This window comes from Linepithema humile, chromosome 3 (assembly GCF_040581485.1).
Source record: "Linepithema humile isolate Giens D197 chromosome 3, Lhum_UNIL_v1.0, whole genome shotgun sequence".
NCBI classification, from domain to species: domain Eukaryota; kingdom Metazoa; phylum Arthropoda; class Insecta; order Hymenoptera; family Formicidae; genus Linepithema; species Linepithema humile.
In genome coordinates this window covers 10,230,722-10,249,540 of record NC_090130.1, presented here as the reverse complement: position 1 = coordinate 10,249,540, position 18,819 = coordinate 10,230,722, and the positions used below count along the sequence as shown (strand labels likewise).

Sequence of the window (18,819 nt, the reverse complement as noted above, 5' to 3'; positions counted from 1 at the left end):
TTTTTTATATTTGATTTTTAGATCTGCCAAAGATAAAAGACATGGCGGAAACTGTTCTGAGCAATTTGAAGAAGATTAATGAAAATGTTAATTTGGTAACACTTATAAAATTGTATATTAAAATTTTTAATAACTTTCTGCTTAATCAATGTTAATAATAACGTTTATTTAATTATAGTTTTTGGGTAAAAATCTTCTGGAGACTGCACCTTCAACTTCAAAACTCAATCCTACTACTAATTATAAGGTTAGTTTCCCTTCTCACAAAGTAACATATTTTTCATAAATGTTTCAAGAATATATGACATGATTTTAGTAATATTACAGAATAGTAAAAATATTGAAATAATAATTATGTATAAATAGTACTTTTAATATTTATCTGTATCGCTTTAATTTAATGTTATTCTGGATGCGAAGTATAATAATAATATATGCTTCTCTATTAATTGAAATTGTCACATTTAATAAATATCTTAAATATATTTAAGCAAAACTTTAATTTAGGAAAATGAAATACATTTGAAAGCTAATTATGAAATTATTATAATTTACAGATAAACGAAGTTCTGAATCGCGAGTTGATGAAGAGCCTATTCCCTATTTTACTAATGAGGTTCGTTCTTAATATCAAATTTTGTTCCAAACATCATAATATATATTTCAAGCTATAATTTTTAATGTTTCTTTACGCTACTAATTGATATAATCTAATGTTTTCTTCTAATATATTTGTAGAATACTATAGATGAATGCAGCGATAGAAGATTCAATATGCCCAGTAAAAAGTCATCTAATGATGTGAGTCATCTAATGATTATTTATTTTAATTAAAAGTATGTTTATAAAAACTATTTGTATTATTTAATTTGTATTATTTATTTGCAGGAAAAACAGATTGATCTCGGCGGAAAAGGCAAATATTTTCTCAATGCCTCTTTAATAAGAAATTGTAACAAAAGTAGCGTATCACAATATACGTGCGATTTGCTATCAGTTATGTTTACTAAAGAAGAATTAGCATCTTGTAGCTTAACGGGAAAAATCTCAAATACTATGAAAGATACAGCTACTAAAGCTAAGCCGCGTCTCGATCCAAATCGCATCGAAGCAATTGAAGGTAAAGATACAAATATAACAGTTTATTAAATAATATAAAGATTGAAACATTTTCGTACTGTCTGAATTTGATCTTATATAATCTTTCACTTTAAAAGTTTACTGCTGTCTGGTTAATTTGTGTTTTATTTCGAATACTGCATACTTTTTCTCAGCAGAAAGATTTTTATAAATGCAATTTGACATAAAACTCAATAAAAATATTTCTTGTAAAAACCAGTCTTCACTATTTATTATTATTAAAATAAGATTTGACATGCTTCTAACATGCCTTGATTTTGTTAAAGCACATGTATTTTCAAAATTTGAGTGTACGAAAGATAGTACAAAGCTGTTCAAACTTGCAATACGGCAAAAGTGCAATAATGCTGTACCTCGGGCATCAAAAACTCATCAGAATCATTAATGTAACGTTGAACTACATTTTTATTTTAGTTTTTTGGAATTGCCAGTATAAAAGCTGGAAGTATATCAGTTCCGCATGTGTCACCTTGACATTTTTTTTATAATAAAATATATAATATTTTAACTTTTAACTATGTGCCAATTTAATTTCTGCGGATAAATTATTTTATATAAGTTTTGCCAAATATTATAATAAAATATTATTAAAAAATAAAAGTTTATAATATTTTATATTATATAAATTTTATATATAAATGTAAATTATATAAAGTTATAGAGAATAAATAATATTTCATTAATACACATGTCTTATATAATAATATTTATTAACTAACAAATATTTATAAATCATATTATGTGTGAATTACATACACATTTGACACAAATAATAATGTAGTTGTATCTATATTAATTATGAGTGATTGCATCTTTTCTTTTAGTAAATAAACTTATTACAAAAAATAATTATTTATTATGAAATTTACTTATATAGTTACCTATTATTAAATATCTATTATAAACTCATAGTTAATTAAAAGAAGTAAAAAAACTATTGAATCTTCTGCAAAACTACTGATAATTCAATAATTTATTTTTCAGTTATTCTCAATATCAATTTGTTTGTATTAAAACTAGAATTTTCTAAAAGTTTATTCAATATTATCTTTAATAGTTTTGCTAATAATATTTAGCACTATTAGAGACGAAAATACTGCTGAGTTGAAATCTGCAGTTTTCATATAGTTTTCCAATAAATTTTTAATAGTGATCCTATAGTTTTTCAATAGTGTTTCTATGGTTTTTCAATATTTTTTAATAGTTTTCTCAATAGTTTTTTAATAGTTTTTTAAATAGTTTTCTGTAGTTTTTTTTCGTACGGGTAGATAATATGGAGTACATAATATACATAATATATATATAAAGCGCATGACGTGATAAAAGTATTTTACAATAAAGAATAAGACAAGCCAGAGGCGATCTAACGTGTGCTGGTGATGTAGAAATAGAAAAGCCAGAGACGATCTAACGTATCCTGGCGACGTAGAATTAAAAAAGCCAGAGGCGGTCTATCGTGGGCTGGCGATGTAGAAATAGAAAAGCCAGAGGCGGTCTATCGTGTGCTGGCGATGTAGAATTAGAAAAGCCGGAGGCGATCTAACGTGTGCCGGCGATGTAGAATTAGAAAAGCAGAGGCGATCTATTGTGAGCTGACAATTTTTAATAAATATAGTCAAAGGCGATCTAACGTCAGCTGACAATTTAGAAAAAAAGAGCCAAAGACGATTTATTCGTAAACTGGCAAATTGTCAGAAATATTGTTAGAGGTGATCTATGAGCTGGCAGATTTGAAGAAATACGTATTTCTTTTAGTTAGTAATTTACTACACGTGTGGTCTGTTTATGTTTTATCGGATAATTTATAAGGTTATTTAACCTTTTTTCTCGCAATTGAAATTCTATCGTATGGCTGTATGATGTACATACGAGACGAAATAGACTTATACAAGGTGTCTAATAGATATAAATTAGATATGATAAAATATTTGATTTGAAAAATGTATATATAATACTATATATCTAATTGGAAAAATATGTTATATGCTTTCCCTATTTTTATTCTTACGTAATTAATACAAAATAAATAAATAAGTTAATTAATTATTCAATACATACATATACATATTGAATATAGTTATCTTTATTTTGTATTTTATGTAACTGAAATGATATATACTCTCATTATTTCAGTCATTATCACATAAAACAAGGCTCGGAATTTTTTCATCTTTTCAACCGATTCTCGTGGTATACGTCTCCTTTCCTCTCCCTACCGCGCGCGCGGCAGCCACTGGGGCCATATATATACAGGGTGTCTGGCAATAATCGCCCCACCGGTCATATACAGGTAGAGGAGGTCAAATCGAGTAGAAAAGTCCTTTACCATTTTTTAATTTTCATAATAAGTACTGAGTAATTAATGAAAAAAGATCGGCGAATCTGCGCGAGTAAAGCACGCGCGGTGAGAAGGACGTCCCACTGCTACGCGATCACTAGGACACAAGGATCTAGCGTTACGCGCCGCTCGTATGTTGCCATTGTCATTTGTAGAGCGCTCCTCCCAACGCTTCATCGCGCGCCTAGTGATCGCATAGCAGTGGGATGTCCTTCTCGCTGCGCGCGCTTTACTTGCACGGATTCACCAATCTTTTTTCGTTAATTACTTAGTACTTATTACAAAAATCAAAAAATGGTAAAGGACTTTTCTACTCGATTTGACCTCCTCTACCTGTACATGACCGGTGGGGCGATTATTGCCAGACACCCTGTATATACAGGGTGTCCGACAATTGCTGAATCACCTCTCGGGTGCAGGTAGAGCGGGTTAGACCGAGTAGAAAAGTCCTGTATTGTTTTGCGATTTTCGCAATAATTAATGAGAAATTAATTAAAGAAGATCGGCCAATTTGCGCGAGTCTAAGCGCGCGGCAAGAAGAGACAGCCCGTTGTTACGTGGTCGCTAGGACGCAAGGATCTAGCGTTACACACCGCTCGTATGTGCCGTTGTCATTCATAGAGCGCTCCTCCCAACGATTTATCGCGCGCCTAGTAACCAAATAACAGTGGGCTGTATCACCACGGGTCTCTTCTCGCCGCGCTCTTAAACTCGCGCGAATTGGCCGATATTTTTTAATTAATTCCTCATTAATTGTTGCAAAAATCGCAAAATGATATATAGAGGACTTTTCTATTCGGTTTAAACCGCTTTACCTACACCCGAGAGGTGATTCAGCAATTATCGGACATATATATATACAGGGTGTCTGGCAATAATCGCCCCACCGGTCATATACAGGTAGAGGAGGTCAAATCGAGTAGAAAAGTCCTTTACCATTTTTTGATTTTTGTAATATGTACTAAGTAATTAACGAAAAAAGATTGGTGAATCCGTGCAAGTAAAGCGCGCGCAGCGAGAAGGACATCCCACTGCTAGGCGATCACTAGGCGCGCGATGAAGCGTTGGGAGGAGCGCTCTACAAATGACAATGGCAACATACGAGCGGCGCGTAACGCTAGATCCTTGTGTCCTAGTGATCGCGTAGCAGTGGGACGTCCTTCTCACCGCGCGCGCTTTACTCGCGCGGATTCGCCGATCTTTTTTCGTTAATTATTCAGTACTTATTATGAAAATTAAAAAATGGTAAAGGACTTTTCTCCTCGATTTGACCTCCTCTACCTGTATATGACCAGTGGGGCGATTATTGCCAGACACCCTGTATAATGAAATGTTTTACAAAATAGTCATGATTTTGTTATGATTAGCGAAAATAGAAACCGGGATAAGATCCGGGATAAGCCACGTATGGGTGCATGGGAGATTGCATTCCCCCTGGCACATATCCGTACACACAGAAAAATACATACTGTATTTAAGTAAATAATATTTATTTCAAGTATTTCATAAGTTCATATATCCGCAAATATATTGTAAGTTCGTTATAAGCATAACATTTATTCAAAACATATTTTAGATCCTATTAAGTTAAATACTTCAATCAAGAATATTAGATTAAAAAAAGAATTCTACTTACTTATTATATAGAGTCGATGGAAGAGAACAATATGTTTTAATAAAGATATCTTTTTTTCTTGAGATAAACTCTTCCTTTGTTTGAATCAAGTATTATATTTACTTATATAGAATAATTACTTACTTTCAAATAAGAGAATATGTATTCAGTGCCAGAGTATAAATTTTTTCAGAAAAAGTTATTCGTTAATTTGAAACAAGAATATTATTTAATTAACATAATAAATTCTTTATTTAAGATAAATGAAGGTAAATACTAATGTTGAAATATGTATGTAATTTTTTACTTCATACAAAAATTTGATATATTCAGTTAGAATAAAATTTCCATAAATACAAATAAAATTAATATTTATTCCTAATATTCGATTTTCTCAAGGAATAGCTAAATAGTTTGAAACAAAGTAATAAATAAGTTCTTTCAAATATATATTTTTTAGAGAAAATATGATTTAAAAAATTCATTGTCTTGCAAAAAAATCGCTTGATTGCTTAAGCCTTGATATCAAGATATAAGTTAGTAAATTTAACTTATTTCTCTCTATTTGATAGATTAAAATTCTTAACTGATATTTATTTCAATGCTAAAGCAATATGAAATATAGAAAGTCATATTTTCACACCGCTTCAGCATTGCGAGAAAAGTATCAATTAAGAATCTTAATTTATCAAATAGAGAGAAATAAGTTAAATTTACTAACTTATATCTTGATATCAAGGCTTAAGCAATCAAGCGATTTTTTTGCAAGACAATGAATTTTTTAAATCATATTTTCTCTAAAAACAATATATTTGAGAAAACTTATTTATCACTTTGTTTCAAACTATTTAGCTATTCCTTGAGAAAATCAAATATTAGGAATAAATATTAATTTTATTTGTATTTATGGAAATTTTATTCTAACTGAATATATAAATTCTTGTATGAAGTAAAAAATTACATACATATTTCAACATTAGTATTTATCTTCATTTATCTTAAATAAAGAATTTATTATATCTTTATATCAAGGCTTAAGCAACCAAGCGATTTTTTTGCAAGATCTACTATGATAAATTTTCTTGAATCATATATTTTCCAAATGCAATATATTTAAAAGAATTTACTTATTTATTTATTTTAAATCGTTCAATATTATGAGTAAGTTTTTTTGAATAACATGGTACTTTTCTAAAAATAATATATTTAAAATTTAAGTAATAATTATTTTAAGAAAAGTATAAGTAAAAAGCAGTTGGGTTTTATTAATAAAACAAAATATTTGAAAAAAATATTTATTTTTTTTTATTTTTGTTACAGAAGTATAATTATGTGAACATAATATAAATATTCTAAATACAAGATATATCTTCATTATTGAAATAAACAAACATTAATATTAATATTCATAGAAAAAACATTATGCTAATAAATAATGTTTCTAAACATTTCAAGTTGTTCTCTATTCAGATTAATAACAAATAAAAATATCCTTAATTCACAGATAGTAATATCTCTATCTAAAAGAGATACAAAAATAAATGTATAATCTCTAATCTGTAATAGAGATACAAAAATAAAGAAATACCTTTTAAAATGAAACTAAACAAACTCTATTCCGCAACAATGAGATGATTAAATAATGAAAAGATACCTCATTCTTATCACTAATTATCTTTAGTTCATTTAATTAATAAAAATATTAAAATTATTCCTGTATATATTTATGTAGACAGCCAAGAAATTGTTTGTAGTTAATATTTTGAGAGAGAAAGCATCACACACACACACACACACACACACACATCTGACCTGTATTAATTACATGTAAATTAAGTGGAACAAGATAACTCAATTCATTAATGGAATAAAATGTAAAATTCTTTTTTTTATCATTAATTACTTCGTAAGCATGAAAATGTTCATTATAATTGAATGTAATTAATTTCTCGCAATAGAGGTAACAGCTGTTATCAGATATTTTTTTCAGAACATATTTTATTCTACTAAATTGTGGTAAAATATCATCTGCTGTTCTAATCACAGAAGAAGGTTTATAGCAAATACCATTTTCTTCATAATATGTAATAAACAGAAAATCTTCAAATAATTTGGTATTCGTTTTATTTCTAAATTTTGCTGTGTTAATATGACCCCACTTAATATTATCAGAAAATCCTTTCTTATTTAAATATCGATACGTACATCTAAGCTGGATTCGGTTACAAAGTGTAAAAGGCAGATTCACGCGACTCCTGCAATTCTGAGCATTCAATTTCAAATCTTTATGCTTAGCTTCAAATCTCATAGATGATAAGTAATGAGGAGGTCCCATTTTTTCAATAATGCGAGGATAGTGTGTCAAAAAGTGGTGTTTAGGTTTAAGATGGTCAAAAAGAGATATATATAATTTGTTGTGTTCAGAAATATAAAGACTTAGTTGTCGAATTGCTGTTTTAGGTATACATGGACTGGAACAAATTTCTGTTATTTTCAAAGCTAATAAATAAAATTCCCAAATTTTATTGCCTTGTGGAACAATATCACCGACTATAAAACGAAAATGATTTACCAATGCATTCATCTCAGCAGCTGAACAGATTATACTTCCATTTTTTAAGTGATTTTCTTTAATGGCTGGAGGTATGTTTTTTTCATGTGGATCATATAAATTGTATTTGATTTTGAAATTAAGAGATTCCAATGTAAAATATTTTGAATATATTAATTTTGATATAATATTTGCCATATCATATCTTAAAACACCTTCATATAAATCGTGCATAACATCTACACATTGATTTTCATAAATATGGTAATATTCCAAATCATTAAAAATACATCTCTCCTTTATTCCAAAATATTTGTTTTCCAAATGATCCACATATTGATTTTTTAATCTTAATAGATTTGATTGTTCTGTAATCAGTTCTTTTGTAACATTTTTGTCTGCCAAGCAAAACCTACAATAATAATTAGAAGAAAAACTTTCAGTCAACCCGAGTATTGAATGAACTCCTAAATTATCGCCTATTACAAAAGAACATGCAAAATATATATGTTTTTTATCATTTTCTATGTATAAACCATCCTTCTCCAGAAATTTCAATTCATTTATCACATGCTTTAAAACAGCACTATTTCCAAAATGACATCTATCTAAACTGTGAAATAATGTAGAGATAAATATATTTTCTAGGCGACTACTGTATTTTGGTGGAATGGTCGGAATACTATAATACAAACATCCAATTTTATAATAACCAGCGTGACTTCCCAGTGGATTATCAACTTCAAAATCATCAAAGTATAGAATTAATGGCAAAATTATCTTATTAGAAGTTGTAACTGTTTTTATGGATTTCCACAGAGAACCTTGTACTATATTTTTATAAGATTCTGTATTGTTAATCTCTAAATATTTTTGATAATCCAAAATTTGTTGTAAAACATTGGGAAGTTTAAAAAATTGTTGTAATTGTTCTTGGATAGGAACATAACAACAAGTTCTATTCTTTATTGTAAGTGATACTCTATTCTGCCGTCTGGATTCATCAGGTGAAGTGCCTATCTATGATAATCTGTGATGGTTTTATAAAATACTTTAAATTTTTAAAAAAAGATTCTCTTTTATATTCTGTGTTAAAATTATTTAAATATTTGGAAATTACTTTAAAAGAATCCACTACCTCATTCAAATCGCAATTTAAAATAATTTGTTCAAGTCCATTTAATAATTCCAAACAACAAAAATTGTGAATAATTTCAATAATTTTTTGAATGTCAGATTTAGTTAGAGATAAATTATCATATAATTGAGCAACTAAATGTTGGATTGCTATGTCGAGTTTTTTTAGAAACAATGGAACATCCTTCAATATATCTTTTTTATGGTTTGAAAAAGATTCTGTCTCAGGACAAAATTTCGTATCTGAATTGGAATCGAAAGTGTGCACCTGTATTGTGTCTGATGTAGTTGGAACATCTACAGGTTTTTTTGAAGATGCATCGAATCCATGAGTTAAAATATGTTTTTTAAAACTATCTTTTCTATGAAATGATCTAAGACAATTATCGATATGACAAGTAAAGATATCTTTCGTATAAATATATTTTAAATGAAAGATATATTTATCAATATCATTAAAATTAACATCACAATAAGCACAATTCATTTTGAATATTGTAATTTCTTGGCTGTTTATATATTAATCAAATCTACTGATCAAATGTTATATTTTGAATAATATCTTGAATATAAGGATATCTTTTTAAATATTTTCTTTGGCTGTTAAAGATCGCTATTTCAATGGCTTCATAAATATGTTCGCTTTGTGGAGGATAGCGAATACGCATAACATGAAAAATTTTGAAAAATATATCTAATGCCTTTAGACAGTTCTCATATTCATATTTCACTTTATTAATGACAATATATATTTTATTAATCTCAGTGTAAGTTGGACCTTCGACTAAAAGGAAAGGTTGTAAATGTAGATCCCGTATTTTTGCTCGTTCCTTTTGCAAATTAATTTTACTTTCAATATCGACTGCACTCTAATGGAATAGAAAACATTCAGATATCCCCTTAAAGATAATTCGAGAGAACAAAAAAGCTAAAAGAAGTGCCAATTTTGCTCCAAGAGTGGCAAGTAAAAGCGGCATGTTTTTTTATAATTTTTGAGCTGCAGACTTTGATTCTAATGTTACAAAAATTTTTATTTATTGGAAAAGTAATAAAATCAGCATATAAAGCTTTTAAACATCTAGTATCGTAAATTATTATTATTGTAGAGCTTCATGAACAAATGTTTTACCAACAGGAAAACACAAATTAATACGTTTGTCAAATTCAACAATAATACTTTACGGTACTAGATGTTTAATAGCTTCAGATATCTGATTTTAATCTTTTCCCGACAAATAAAAATTGATTATAATCAAATTCTGTAGCTCGCAAGCTATAGAAAAAAATATATCGCTTTTACCATTTGCTTTTACCTACTTGCCACTCCGAGGACAAGCATTAGTATTTTTTCGACATCCTCTTTTTCAATTTTTGGTAGTTTTTAATAATACTCACAGTTGCATGAATTATAATAGAATCTATACATTCTTGGGTCGAAAATTTACAGTGCCTTTTTTTTACTATGAGTCTTCCCTTTGGTGGTAAAATATGACACAGTAGTATGATTTGTTTTGCTACTTTGGAATCTAGAATAGAAAAACATCTCACTGTACACAATTAAATCTGACAATCTTAATCTTGACATATGTTGTCAAGATTATAAACCTAGATAACTCTCAAAACCTTTTAATTATCATCCATAATTAATTAAAAAATTATTAACAAATAAAGATGCTTCCATAATAATTATTTTTCTTGCTGACAATCAGACAAATTACTGATAAATTAATCTCTCTGGTAATTATAATCTCTAGGTTAAGTTGAGTTTGAATTTTCGTGGAGTGGGAGTGTGGGGCGGAGAAGCTATATAATTAAAACTATGAAAAAATGAAAATTTATTTTATTGTAACCTTTGTATGAAACTTTTTCACCACAATGTTTAGTTGAAATAAAACAGCAAGCCATCTTATATGGAACGTTCTCTGTATCTTTTTTTATATTATATTGTTATACTTTTTTTATATCACACTAAAATCATCTTTACAGATTTGTTAGATTTAATTCATTCTATACTAAATATATACTCACTTTCAGAAAGTGATTCCAAATCCTCAATGTCAATTTTCAGAATATTTTTGTCGAGGCCCTGTTTATAATGAATTACTTTATCAAAGAATAAGTTCCAATATTTAAATAGGTTAAGACTACAATTTGGAAATAATTCGTCAAAATCATTGTTTATCTGTAAGAGAATAAAACATGCATTTTAGAGAGAGAGAGAGAAAGAGAGAGAGAGAGAGAGAGAGAAAGAGAGAGAGAGAGAGAGAAAAAGAGAGAGAGAGAAAGAGAAAATGAGAATTATATTAATTAATAACTTACAAGAGTGTCTACATTTGATTGTTTCAAAATAGGCCATTGCTCAATAAAGTCAAATGCAGTAGTCGCTTCTGATTCTTGTCTCAATTGAAACGTATTTTTCCAATGGATGAGAACTTGTTCCCAAGGTTCGTTTCTAGAACTTAACCACAAATAGGAGTCGTTCGTAGACAAATCTGAAAATTTTAAATTTATATTATATATACAGCATATTTCTTTCTTAAATTCTTATTTTACCTATTTTTGGTTTTCTTGTAGATTCATTAATAATCTCTAAATTATCTGTTGTTTTTCTTTTTTTTGTTAGTCTTGCATAACCACCTTGATGAATCAAATTTTTAGCTTTATCAATTAATTTTCTTCTACATATAATAGTTTTTCCAGTTGGAGAATCTTGTTTTCGTATTGCAGGTATATAATAAATTGTTGAAGGCTCGTTAGGAAATAGACTTTTTATTTTTGCTACTATTGACTGATAATTTTTGTGACTTAATCGCCTGAAAACAACACAAAACTGTATAAAAAGAATAAAAATATATGTAGTTGCAGATATATTTTATTTATTAAAAGATAATTATATATATTTGATATATTTCATATATAATATTTAATTTTATAAAATCTATAACCTATTATGTAATGATATAAATGGCCTTACTGTCTGCAATGAAATGGGAATAAATGTCTCATTATTATATCCACAAGCTTATTTCTAAGGCAATCATTTAGGCAATTTTTATTATTATAGAAAGAAATAATAGCTTTTCCCATTGGAGCTAATTCAAGTAATTGAATTAAATTGAAGTCAGGCATTTCGATATTTTTACAAAATTCTTCATAGGAATGGCATGTTTGCCTATGTTTGTTTTCGTCTTCGGGTACTACAACAGTACCATCACTATCTGAAGTACTAACAATGGAATCCGTACTAACAGTCGAAGATGTGAGATCTTTCTCTTTTAAATAATGCTTATTTAATTGAATTATTGAAGTTAACGGGATTATTGACCCATCATTTTCCACTTGAAGGATACATAAATCCTAACGACGATAAAATATTCAATAAATAAAAAAATAAAATATGTAAGTATTAATAAGTGGTAAATAGTTTCACAAATATCTGAATAAATTAACCTAAAAACTTACATTATCTTTTTTTTGTAAACTAAATTCTTCATATTTTTCGATAAAGTTAAGTCTATCTCCAATATTTGGAATAAGTTCATTTATCATATCTTTATTTGTTAACAATTTTGATATGTGATGTGTTTTAATGTTATGTTCTACAATAAAAATACCAAAGTAAGAATTATATATTTATTATATAGAATTTTTTTGTATCATACTGATACTGTGTCATACTGATCACACACTCTTACTGATCATACTCATCTCACTCTTATTTATTACTTAAAAATTTGAGTAAAATATGAAAAATTTTATTTTTTTAATTTTGGAATAATCGAAATACACTTACCTTCAAAACGTGGTATCAAATTATTGCAATTGATCTTTTCTAACAGATCTGCAATATTGGGCAATACAGCATCTTCATTATTTTCCATGGCATCACACAATGTCGATGTGGACATGATCACAATTCCGAAAATGACGATCGAAATATGATCTCGCCGTATTTTCCACACAGTCGGTAAATATATGTAAGATGATTAGAATCTATTAATGATACGACGACACAACGTGCACGTACCCGACATGAAACACAAGACGGTGTCGTTTTGGCTCCTGCACATTAGGACGCGAAAGAATGAAGACGCGGCTGACGCAACAGATAGTCAATAGTTATTTGTCTGCGTTCAGCAAAGAAAGCAACTCGGCGAGTATACAATGATTCTTTAATATGATTGGTTCTCATCTATAATTTTTCGCTTGATCTACGTGTGAAAATCAATCATAATGGCTGCGTTCCGTAAAGCACATATGCGCGCATGTATCTATAGTATACGTAACGTATACTGTAGATACATGCGCGCATATGCTCTTTACAAAACGCAGTCAATAAAGAATCATTGAGCATTGAGCACTTACCGAGCTGCTTTGTCTGCTAAACGTAGCCGTTGCAACTGAACATATGCGATTGGTAGAGGAAGCAAAATGTGCAGGTTCAAAAAAGAAATGTTGATTTTAAGTATCTGATGTTCTTCACTAAAGAATTATAGTAGGCTAATTTATTGAAATAAGAGTAATTACTTGTTTTGAGATAACATTGTTGTGCGGAATATAAAAATCTTATTTCAAATAATAAATTTTGTTTCTAGAATAAACATGTTTATTTAAATTGAAAATATGGATTTACTTTAAACAAAAACAAATTTCTTGTTTCAAAATTATATTCCACTATTTCTGAATCTATTGCATGTTTGGGATATCTATGGGAATGGTGGTGAGTGATCGTACACTAAATAAATTGAAATCGAGTGCGTGAACTGTCTGTTTAATATAAAACTTATCAGCAAATTGCCCGAGTTACAAGTATATACGCGACTCTATCTTTTCCTCTTACTCGGCCGAAGCGCGAGATCGTTCTGCCTTGCCTTATATCTTTCGTTCGACCGTGGGGGGCCCGTGTCCTTCGTGAAATTTGAAAACATGTTTATTCGTTACTTCTCTGTTACCTGTGTACGTACGTACATATTTGTCTCTTTCTCCGTCTTCTTGTTATTATTCTCGCGTTTTCAGTTGGGCATGTGGCGAACGGTCGCCACAGGACCCCCCTGCCAGTGATGTACATCCCGATATTATGCTATTATCTCGCAATCGCGCTAAGAGTATTCGAAGAAATACCTCATGAATTATACTTATAAATAATATGCAGTCCGCCATAAATGAATAAATAATAACGAGTACTAATACATTGATTAAACCAGCTCGCTGCGTTTGCGCCAGGCTATTACCGAAAAAGAAAAATCGTCTAATTAAAGAGAAGTAAATTAAAATAAAATACGGAAATTATATACACAGTGTAGCGATAATTATTTACGGTGCTACTACGCGTCTCGGGTCTTATATCTTTATATACTTAACATTTGTCACATAGAAAAGATATCCATTACATAAAATTAAAAAAAAAAAAATCTTGCTATCTGAGGCCTGCCTGGAAACGATCCGGGAAACGAACCCTTCTGCCGGCTCTCGTCACCGCTCCCGCTCGTTCCACAGGAATTGGCGCGCTCTCGCCTTGCCGTCGGTCACGGTCCCGTGCGTTATTGTCTCGGCCGCTCGGTTGTGTTTCTGCTGGATTTGTTTCCCCAGCATCTGTTAACATTTCTGAAAGCAAATATGCTGGTTTAATACGATCTATCGAGACCGTTACATTTTTTTTCTGTACGCGTATGACAAAATCCTTGCCACCGCGTCTCACAACCGTGAACGGGCCGTCGTAAGGCGGCTGCAACATCGCTCTTGGACCATCATGCCGTACAAATACATGACTGGTTGTCTCCAGATCTTGGAACACGAATGGGCGCCGTTCTCCATGGCGCGTCCCCTCGACTGGTCGTAGATCGTCAAGGCGGCGGCGCAATTCCTTCACGAAATTCGCGCCGCCTTCCGCGTCCTCTGTTGGCCTTGGAGTTAGGAATTGTCCCGGAAGACGAAGAGTCTCTCCGTATACAATCTCCGCTGCCGTTGCTTGCAGATCTTCCCTCCAGGCCGCTCGCACACCCAGCAGAACGGTCGGCAGCACTCGGGTCCAACGGCTACCTCCGTGACATTTCACTGCCGCCTTGAGCTGACGGTGAAACCTCTCCACCATACCATTCGCTTGCGGATGGTATGCTGCCGTTCTCAGGTGCGTTGTTCCCGTCAACTCGCTCAGTTGACGGAAGAGATGCGACTCGAATTGACGACCCTGATCGGTGGTGACTCGCAGAGGTGTTCCGAATCTGCAGATCCATCCCTCGTAGAAGGCCCTGGCAACCGTCTCCGCCTCCTGGTTTTCTAGCGGAAACGCCTCCGGCCATCGTGTGAAACGGTCAACACACGTGAGGCAATATCTCTTTCCTTCAGAGATAGGCATCAAAATGATATCCAGATGGACATGTTCAAATCTCCTAGATGGTGCAGAGAATTTTCCCACGGGTGCCACGACGTGCCGCGTGACCTTGGATTGTTGGCACGGCACACATGCTCGCGCCCAATTCCGGCAATCTATGTTCATTGACGGCCAAACATATCTCTGGGATATGAGTTTGGTCGTTGCTCTTATACCTGGATGTGCCAGGTTGTGAATGCTCTCGAATGCTATTCGGCGAAAGGCCTTCGTCAGAAATGGTCTCGGCGCTGCCGTTGTTGTATCACAATATACAGTCACCCCTGCTCCAGGGACCTCTACTTCCTTCAGTCGTAGACTCGCTTCCTGGCTCAACAACGTTCTGAGCTCCTCGTCCGATCTCTGTGACTCCGCTAGAGCTATGTAATCCATGGGTGACTGCATCTCGTCAATCCTGGAAAACGCGTCGGCAACAACATTGTCGGAACCGGCAATATATCGAATATCTGTTGTAAACTGTCCTATAAAATCTAAGTGTCTAAATTGGCGCGGCGAGCACTTATCAGGTTTCTGTCGAAACGCGAAAGTCAACGGCTTGTGATCCGTATACACCGCGAAAGTTCGCGCCTCTAGCATATGTCGAAAATGCTTGATTGCGAGATATATCGCGAACAGCTCTCTATCGAATGCGCTATATTTTTCTTCGGCTGGACTTAGCTTCTTCGAGAAGAATGCCAACGGCTCCCAACCGTTGTCTCCCCTTTGTTGCAGTGCGGCTCCGACGCTGTGATCCGAGGCGTCCGCAAACACAGCCAACTCCGCGCTCATCCTTGGATGTGCTAACAAAGCGGCCCGTGCCAAGCTCTCCCTCGATAACTCAAACGCTTGCCGTGCCTGCGGCGTCCAAGGTACCGGCTCCTTTCCTTTCGCGTTATCTCGCAGTAGGTCATTAAGCGGTGCTTGCACCTCGGCAGCTCTCGGCAGGAACCTTCTATAAAAGTTCAATACTCCCAGATATCGCCGAAGATCCCTGGCTGTCGCTGGCAATTGATACTGCTGAACAGCCCGCACTCGCCCAGGCAATGGCTGAGTTCCTTCTCCGGTCACCAGGTACCCGAGGAACTCTACTTGTGGCCGCCCGAATACGCACTTAGCCGGGTTGATTACAACCCCATATTTTTTCAATCGCTCGAACAGCGCTCTCAGGTGCGTCTCGTGTTCTTCCTCCGATGACGACGCGACCAATATATCGTCAATATAAGCGAAACAAAACTCCAAGCCCTGAAGAACCTCGTCCACAAAGCGCTGAAAAGTCTGCGCGGCATTTCGCAGCCCGAATGACATGCACGGAAACTCGTACATGCCGAACGGCGTTGTTATTGCCGTCTTTGGTATGTCCTCTTCAGCTACCGGGATCTGATGATACGCCCGGGCAAGGTCCAATGTCGTAAAGATCTTTTTTCCTTGCAGGTTCTGTGCGTAATCCTGAATGTGACGCACCGGATAGCAATCAGGGATCGTTCGAGCGTTAAGTGCCCTGTAATCTCCGCAAGGTCTCCATTCTTCGCCCTTTTTAGGTACCATGTGCAAAGGCGAGGACCAACAACTCCTGGACGGTCGCACGATTCCGAGCTCCATCATTCTCCGGAATTCCTTCTTCGCGGCCGCCAAACGCTCCGGCGCAAGCCTCCGCGGCCGACTCACCACCGGCGGACCCGGCGTTGTTTTAATAAAATGACGCGTATCGTGCTTAGTTTCGCCCGGTCGTCCTTCCGGTCTTGTCACCTCAGGATATTGCATTAATAATTCGTGGTACGGAGTTGCACCTGTCACCGTTTTAATACTCGGAGTCTCGCATCGCGAACAGCGTCCCTGCACTGTCAGGCTCGTCGTGCCGTCCACTAGTCGACCATTTCTCAAATCCACTAGCAGCCCGTAAAATGATAAAAAATCGGCTCCGATAATTGGCTTGGAGACGTCCGCCACGACAAAACGCCACGCAAAAACTCGCCGCAATCCAAAATTTAATGTCAAGGACTCCGCTCCATATGTATAAATTGCAGTTCCGTTCGCGGCCGAAAGCTCGTAGCTCGATTTCTGTCGCGGACCCCGTATCAGCCTCCTCGGATAGACGCACAGGTCGGCCCCCGTGTCAATCAAAAAATCGATTCTCGTTTCGCGATCGGTTACGAAGAGGCGGCGCGTCAGATGGCCCGAATCGCTCGTCGCCATTAACGACGGGCCCCTGCATTTCCCGCCTGCTGTTGCGCGGAGCACGGCGTCTCACAGCGTCTCGCGTCTGGTCCGAATCTCCAATGGAACCAGCACAGGCCATTTGATGTATGACCGTGACTTCGCGGTCGAGAACGCGAACGCGAACGCGAATTCGGATGCGAGCGCGAGTGCGAGCGCGAATGCCGTCGCCCGCCGCCGCGGCCCTGATCGGGCTCACCGATTGCCTCGATGGACCTTCGTATGGCCGTCAGCTGCTCCGCCATCTCCTGCTGCAACGCCAAACGCATCTGTGCCAATTGTAGATTAAGTCTCGCCTCCAATGCCGACCCGTCGTCCTGCCCCGCGCCGCGCGAAACTGAAGGTCGCGCGGCTTCCGCGATCTGTAGCGACGGGGCACGCGTCGCCTCCACGATGGTGTCCGCTATGTCCGCCACCTGATCCAGCGAATCCTCCGCTCGCGTCACGAGATGCGGCTGAATATGAGCGGGTAGACGGCTCAGCCAAATCGTCCGCAACACCCTATCGCCGACGACGTTACCGGCAAGGCTACGAAGATGACGTAAAATTTGTGACGGCTTGCGGTCGCCGATCTCCTCGTGCTCTAGCAAGCGACGCGTCTTGTGCTCCTGCGATGAGCTGAGGCGTTTGGTTAATTCCGCTTTTAATGTCTCGTACGCGCGCTCCTCCGGCGGATTCAATATAATATCTCGAACCTCGGTGGTATAACGCGGACCGATAGCCGTCAACGCGTACCCGAATTTCGTCGAGTCGGTCGTTATCCCGGCGGCGTGGAAACTACGGTCCACGATGCTGAACCACAGCTCCGGATCCGCGGGCAAAAACTCTGGCATTCGCATGCCCACTCGACTCACCTCGGGTCCAGGCATAAAATGCCCCGGCGGCCCCAACACCGCCGGTTGCAACGCAGGCTGCCCCGCCGGCTGCGCCAGCGGCGGCACAGGCGGCTGCTCCCCGTCGTCTCGGAGGACAGGCATATCGTTGCACTCTTGAAATCACTCACCGAACACACGCCAATTCAGCGAAAAATCTTTTTCTTGGTCGTCCAAACAAAAAAAAATATTAAAAGTCCGAAGAAAACGAATAATCGATAAAAAAAATAATGATCACGTCGGTGTCGCCACTTTGGGATATCTATGGGAATGGTGGTGAGTGATCGTACACTAAATAAATTGAAATCGAGTGCGTGAACTGTCTGTTTAATATAAAACTTATCAGCAAATTGCCCGAGTTACAAGTATATACGCGACTCTATCTTTTCCTCTTACTCGGCCGAAGCGCGAGATCGTTCTGCCTTGCCTTATATCTTTCGTTCGACCGTGGGGGGCCCGTGTCCTTCGTGAAATTTGAAAACATGTTTATTCGTTACTTCTCTGTTACCTGTGTACGTACGTACATATTTGTCTCTTTCTCCGTCTTCTTGTTATTATTCTCGCGTTTTCAGTTGGGCATGTGGC

General features: G+C 35.1%; 2 protein-coding genes and 1 long non-coding RNA gene across 3 annotated transcripts; 1 reads left to right on the top strand and 2 right to left on the bottom strand.

Annotated features, from left to right (window-relative positions):
- The first annotated feature begins 500 nt into the window (after positions 1–500).
- LOC136998881 (uncharacterized) lies at positions 501–2,960 on the top strand. The gene is made up of 3 exons (XR_010889402.1): positions 501–801; positions 898–1,120; positions 1,407–2,960. It is a non-coding gene; the product is annotated as an uncharacterized lncRNA (long non-coding RNA).
- Positions 2,961–6,380: 3,420 nt separating this feature from the next.
- LOC136998700 (uncharacterized) lies at positions 6,381–12,689 on the bottom strand. Its single transcript, XM_067351783.1, has 3 exons — positions 12,575–12,689; positions 11,101–11,273; positions 6,381–8,664 (listed from the first exon to the last, which is right to left on the bottom strand). Exons 1-3 carry the CDS (start codon positions 12,687–12,689, stop codon positions 6,871–6,873), a joined length of 2,082 nt encoding a protein of 693 aa, XP_067207884.1. The 3' UTR covers positions 6,381–6,870.
- A 4,651-nt stretch (positions 12,690–17,340) lies between these two features.
- LOC136998699 (uncharacterized) lies at positions 17,341–18,339 on the bottom strand. The gene has a single exon (XM_067351782.1). The coding sequence runs from the start codon at positions 18,337–18,339 to the stop codon at positions 17,341–17,343; it is 999 nt and encodes a 332-aa protein (XP_067207883.1).
- Positions 18,340–18,819: the final 480 nt, after the last annotated feature.

Bases quoted from the DNA above. Each gene is read 5' to 3' on its own strand.
- LOC136998700 (XM_067351783.1), bottom strand. From the start codon at position 12,689: ATGTCCACATCGACATTGTGTGATGCCATGGAAAATAATGAAGATGCT. The intron at 11,274-12,574 runs GTAAGTGTATTT...TAAAATTTTCAG, and splicing joins TTTGATACCACGTTTTGAAG to ATTTGTCTACGAACGACTCC. The intron at 8,665-11,100 runs GTAAGTTATTAA...AGATTATCATAG, and splicing joins AATCAAATGTAGACACTCTT to ATAGGCACTTCACCTGATGA.
- LOC136998699 (XM_067351782.1), bottom strand. From the start codon at position 18,339: ATGCCTGTCCTCCGAGACGACGGGGAGCAGCCGCCTGTGCCGCCGCTG.